Source organism: Coregonus clupeaformis, chromosome 15, assembly GCF_020615455.1.
Source record: "Coregonus clupeaformis isolate EN_2021a chromosome 15, ASM2061545v1, whole genome shotgun sequence".
Classification (NCBI taxonomy): domain Eukaryota; kingdom Metazoa; phylum Chordata; class Actinopteri; order Salmoniformes; family Salmonidae; genus Coregonus; species Coregonus clupeaformis.
The window spans coordinates 2,703,360-2,709,789 of NC_059206.1; the positions used below are offsets into that span (position 1 = coordinate 2,703,360).

A 6,430-nucleotide genomic window follows, 5' to 3' on the forward strand; every position below is an offset into this window, starting at 1 on the left:
CATTAATAACTGTGATTTTCTATTCGAGGAGAGAAATAAAGACGAGAGAGATAGCGAGCTACGAGTACCACCAGTCCCAATGTTCCCGTGGGCGGATGGGAGAGTGAGAATACTGTGAATAGAACAGAATGTCCTGATTCATTACATTCTAGAACCATCCCTCTCTCTGCTGTAGAAGAGCTCCACTCCAGCCAGAGCCAGTGACGCTCCTGACTCCCCATGTTCAGACCAAATTTGTCTCCATTTCCTGTTGGAGTGAATGGGAGACTCCACTGGAAGATGGAGAATCCATCTCTCTCATTGGCTGTGGTGAGCATCATAGAAGAGGAAGCATGGCCATGTATGTCCGCTTTTTGTTCCATAACCATATACTGTTGTACACAACAACACAGGTCCTCACTTCAACTGTTGTGGATGTCCACGCTATACAATTCACACTGCTAGAGAAAACAACACAAAATAAGTATTGCAGGATACTCAAACGGTTCTTTTGAATCTATCACCAGTCCATTTCTATTCTATACTTTGTTCATATGAAGCACATCTAATCAAACCAGGTATCTAACAACCAGAGGAGCATCCTACATAACCTCAAATAAACACTTAGTTATTATGAAGTAGATTGAGAATGCATGATGTCACCATACTTTGAGCTTATCTCCTTATCTGTTCCCCTATTTAATATATTAATATAAGCCAGTAAGCAGACACTTTTATCTAAAGGGATTTACAGTCATGCTGCACACATTTTAAATAAGGGTGGTCCCGGGAATCGAACCCACTATGCTGGCGTTGCAAGCGCCATCCTCTACCAACTGAGCTTCAGAGTCTATATAGTAATATAAATTAATACTTGATTAGAAAACATTAACGATGAATTTCTCTGATCACATAGCTCAAAGTGATTGTTATATCCAATGGTCCATGTCAGGGGGATACATAGCCTCTAGGGATGTCTATCTATCAGTCTTCCGTCGGCAACCCTTGACAGCTCTGAGGATTCACCTCACTGGTCGTGACTGTTCCATGAGCTTCTGCTCAGAATTCCGGAAACGAGCCTCAAGAAGGAGAAGGAGGCTGTAACATCCGCATGATCATGCTGCGAACACCAATGGTCTCGATGAGAAATCGGTAGGCACGGTATTCCCTCTTGTGCGTAGGAAAATGGGCGGGTTTGGGGAAAGCTCAGTCACGCTGCGTGGGTGGTGAGCGTATAGTAAAGGGCTGCGGCGGCAGTATATAGCACAGTCTGCAGTCAGCCGCTCAGTCAACCAACAGCTCAAGCACAGCTAAAACAGCTAAGAAACGTTCAGCACCACAGAACAGCGGACAGCTCCTCAATAAGCGAACACCATGGTTCTGATCTGGACACAGTTTGGAGTGAAAACCAAAAATGTCAAGTGCAAGGTCCGCGTTATGAACAGGAATGACAGCTCGGGCTCTTCATCAGGGGTAAGTTATATTTTTACAATTATATTAATTTCAGTAATTTACTGATTTTAATTATTTCAAATGCAAGTAGCCCATACAGTATGTCTGTCATGCTCATTTTACGCATATAGTCATTCATTGTGCCTTATGGTTGTGTCATTAAAAAGTTGACAGTGAGTTCAAAGACTTTGCTAATTGCTGAGAATAATCTTTGAGATTAAGCATAGTGATTTATGTCAAATATTGAACGTTCCTTTCGAACTATAGCCTGTTCAACTTGTATGGGAGCAATGGGTTCTCCAGTAGCCTACTGTACATGTTTTATATACACTCCTAATCCCAATGCAGATAGTGTAGCCTAGTTGAGACAATCAGGGCGCAGCCAGCATCTATGGTAGGAGGTGCAGTCTGCTTCACCATGCTCATACACACGAGTTCCCCCTATATTCACAGATATCTGCATTGTAGTTGGTAAGTCTGAAATGGACAGAATTGCATTTGCCATGGGCTAATTTTCACATAACACCGTTTTCATGGGCTGAATGCCATATTAAATAATAAATTGATATTGTGGTCATTTGTATTCAAAAGACTGACACTTCCAAGTATGGATCTTCTGATATTGGTACAAACTAGCACAGTAGGCTTCCTGATAAATCATAGGTGACTCAGTGCTACTTGTCTTGATCATTCTCAATCAACTGTTGAATGTCACACCTGCTGGGTGTCGGGTGTCATAAAGATGCCAGATGCTTGGCAATGCATTATCATGGGCATGGCAATGAGAGTGCACTATAAGGATAGTTTAGAGCCCACAGGCCAGGGAGTTAGTTCTCTTTCTACCACATCTTATCCAGCTCTGGTTTAATATCTTTTCATTGTGGTACAGTGAGAACCGGACTTTTAGACAAAGGACAAAGTGAATCCATTGGTGGGCGTCATTCAGGCATTTGTCCTTTTATAAGTGGGTTGACATCTGTAGGCTATAGAGATCTAACGTGTTCCTTCTCCCACCCTGTTTCTCCAGGAGAACCAAAAGGACCAAGAGGTGCCTGTTATATCTGTCAAGCCTATGGGGAAGGATTTCTACAAGGTCTTGGGTGTCGAGACCGACTCCAACGAAGATGAGATCAAGAAGGCGTACAGGAAGATGGCCCTAAAGTTTCACCCCGACAAGAACAGCGCCGCAGACGCCGCAGACAAGTTCAAGGAGATCGCAGAAGCTTATGAGATTCTGACCGACCCCAAGAAGAGAGTAATCTATGATCAGTTTGGAGAAGAAGGTGAGAGACTTTCCTTCATTCCCTTGTCATTTAACCAGTAGTAGCCTAGTAGGGCCCTTTGCCTTTGTCAGTTGAGTAGAAGTAGTTATTATAGCACAGGCAGGTGCATTGTTGAATGGTTGATGGTAAGCAGCAGTACCTTTGCCAAGTGCAGTTGCATCTAACAAAAAATCTGCAGCACCTGGTCCACCAGAGAGCCAGCCCAACACGTACGGTGTAGACAACCGCAGGCTGATAAATTATTCAGCCATCGACCAAGAAAAAGTTTTCCTCAAACTTCAAAAAGTGCCAAATGTACATTTTGTAAGCTCTCCAGAAGTGTTGAGCCAAATATACATGAGTAAGAACTTTGTCTCAGAGTGGAAGTAGAATAGAAGATTGGACAAGATGGAAGATCACACATCTTCTGCCTGGGTAAGCTGTACTAACTGTATTTTTTTCCTTTTGTGTCTCAGGTCTTAAAAACGGAGGCGGGGTGTCCATGGCAGGCAAGGAGAACAACACCCATCACTACAGTTACCATGGCGATGCCCACGCCACATTCTCCTCCTTCTTCCAAGGCTCCGACCACTTCGACATCTTCTTCGGGCCGGACGGCGAGGAGGAGCTCTTCAACCCCTTCAGCCGCTTCTCCTTCAGCCACGTCGGCGGTTACCAAAGTAACTACGGACCCACTGGCGAGAAGCTTCGGCGTGGGCGTCGGCGTCTGCAGGGTGTGGCGGTGGTGCACGACCTCCTGGTAACCCTGGAAGAGGTGTTCCACGGCTGCACCAAGCACATGAAGATCACGCGGCGCCGCCTCAACCCGGACGGCCGCAGCCTGCGCACCGAGGACAAGGTCCTGAACGTAGTGGTAAAGAAGGGGTGGAAGGAGGGTACCAAGATCACCTTCCCCAGAGAGGGCGACGAGACGCCCAACAACATACCCGCCGACGTGGCCTTCGTCCTCAAGGACAAGAAACACCCCCACTACAAGAGGGATGGGTCACACATTGTGTATACAGCCAAGATCACCCTCAAAGAAGTAAGTTTGTGTTTGTGTGTCAACTCTACATTTATTTGGGTATATAACGCAGTAAGTCTTAGCAGAATTACAGTACTGCCATACTTTTAGTATAGGCAGGATTACATAACGTTTCAAGGCACAGTTGAAGTATGCCACTTCCATACGTTGGACAATGGCTCAAATTGGTGGCTGTAGAATAGATAAAACACTGTTCTATTCAGAGTGCCTCTCAGCTAACCCACCACTGCTCCAGCCTTGTCCTTAGCTCAGCTCATAGACCCCCACGAACACACAGTACAGTGCACCCTGCAGAGAGCAGCAGCAGCTGTAGCTAAATATAGCCTCTGTGTCGGCCGCCCCCTCATACTGCTTTCACTTCGCTCCCTCACTGACTCCCCTGCACTGTGCCAGCCTTTAGCTTCCTCTCGCCCTCTCTCTCTGGCTCGCAATCATTCACTCCCACGTCCTATGCTCCTCAAATTAGCATGAGAGCGTTCACAGACATGGCAGGCTCTTCAAAGAGCTCCTCTCCATCTTCCCATGGCCCCACTCAGTCACTCTGTTGAGTACCGACACCCACACACACAACCAGAATAGAGAGGAGATTACCGGTATGGCATTTGTAACACGTATCGTTGCATAACAGAGCAAAGCATTGTCTTTAGGGGGCAAATGCTCCACATTCAAGTCTGTGATAGAACACATTCACTTGGAAAATTGCCCTGGTTAGGTAAGAGTTTCATACATTCATTCAGAAGTACCAACTGCAGCTAATTATGGTATGGGGTCTGCTTCATGTACTGTATTATGTAACCAAAGGCTCTCAACATAAAAGAAGGAACCAGAAAACTAACCAATCCGATCTTCCTCTCTGTTTCCTTCCAGGCTCTATGTGGATGCACAGTCAACGTCCCCACCCTGGACAACAGGACGATGCCGCTGCCGTGCAGTGACGTCATCAAGCCCGGCGGCATCCGGCGGCTGAGGGGCGAGGGCCTGCCCCACGCCAAGACCCCCTCCACACGTGGCGACCTGGTGGTGGAGTTCCAGGTGACCTTCCCCGATAGGATCCCTCCCCAGTCCAAAGAGATCATCAAACACAGCCTCGCTGGGTGCTAATGTGCTAATGTCCTAGCATGCTATTGTGCTAAAAACCTACTGTTTGAGCCATTAGAATCACAGCCTTGCCAGGTGCTATGACAATCCAGCACAGCTTCTCCCTGTGCTCGGTTTAGAGACAATGGCAGAGGGCACCGGAGAGGGTCAGATGGAAGCTTTTTTGATTATAGGCATATTTAACAGATACAATGCCACAAGTAGAAAGGTTTACAGTTTAACTGGCAAATTGACTCCTGAGTGTCTGGGCACGTCTACTGACTTTCTCTTGAATTAAAAGGGAATAGGTACTGTTACTGTGTATACTGCTTGCCTATATCAGGAACTTGGTATGCCAATCGAGTCATTTGACTTATTACAGAAACCTGAGGTAGTTGATAGTCATGTGACAAAATGATTCTACCACTTGTAGGCTATGGTTGTATGTTTTTCATATGACTGCACCTTTACATTGATTTATTACAATAACAAATATGTACTTGTGTACAAGAGTGTACTTGTGTACAAAAATATGTATAACTTTGTCTCTAAAAGAGATTCCTCTGTCAGATGTTCAACTGAATCATTTGAAATGTTTGTGTATATATGTGCTTTAACTGATACCAGATGTTAATGTATTATTCTAAATTGACAAATGGACACAAAGAAAAGCATGTTAAATAAATGAAAATACCTGAATTTTAACTCATGGTGTTGGTGTTTGATTATCTTATAAAATGTGCAGCAGTGGTCATGAATGATAATTTGTGCAGAGAATGAGCAAGCATGTCCATATTGCTACAGGAAATATGAAAACCTTCCCAAATATTAGGTGGACATGGATAATTGGCCTACAAGATGTGGAACTATGAAGACAGCAAAATGTATAACACAGTAAATTAGATCAACCTCACAGGAATCCTGAATACAAACAATCTGATTATGGATACAGGAGTTGGAGAGGCCTCTTTGGCAAGGCAATGTCTCCTCCCATAAAAACATGGAAGACCAATGAGGCCTGAGAGCTATCTGACTACATCCAATCGCAGATCAGGCAGTTGACCCAAAAATAAAAGTATTTGTAAGTACTTGAGTAGTGAGTACTGGGGTAAACTGTTGCAGATCCTCAGTGGTTGCAGTAGGTTTTGCGCAGTACTGTGCTGCACCATATTACAGTACACCCTAGCTAAGCTAACTACTGCCACCCAGTGTTAAATGCTACTAAGAGAGATGCTAAAAGGATTAATCAGATACCACATTCTAGGGCCCCTGGGTGCATCCCAATACGCTAAAATAGCTTCCTTTCCCTGAACTCTCTTTTCATCTGCTCTAAACAAAGGATAGGTTAATGTAATGTGTACTACTATGTATGGGGCATATTTATTTTCCTATCCAGCTCTTTCACATTAGCACAGATGAGGGAAAGGAGAGAGAGGAAGCAACTTCACACTATTGAGATGCAGCTCCTTTTGCAAGAATGTAATCCTTCCTTCCCTCTTTAAAGCTTTAACTCAGTTGTTTTATATTTGGAGTTGAAGATTTTGACAAACAGATGGCACTATGGACAGCAATACTTTCAAACAAGGCAGATGAAAGAAGTATTGAAAGGCAACAC

The 6,430-nt window shown here is 44.6% G+C and overlaps 1 protein-coding gene across 1 annotated transcript; it reads left to right on the forward strand.

The window, feature by feature from the left end:
* The first annotated feature begins 1,260 nt into the window (after nucleotides 1–1,260).
* LOC121583210 (dnaJ homolog subfamily B member 5) lies at nucleotides 1,261–5,506 on the forward strand. The gene is made up of 4 exons (XM_041899405.1): nucleotides 1,261–1,452; nucleotides 2,459–2,714; nucleotides 3,170–3,738; nucleotides 4,606–5,506. Exons 1-4 carry the CDS (start codon nucleotides 1,354–1,356, stop codon nucleotides 4,837–4,839), a joined length of 1,158 nt encoding a protein of 385 aa, XP_041755339.1. The 5' UTR covers nucleotides 1,261–1,353; the 3' UTR covers nucleotides 4,840–5,506.
* The last annotated feature ends 924 nt before the right edge of the window (nucleotides 5,507–6,430 follow it).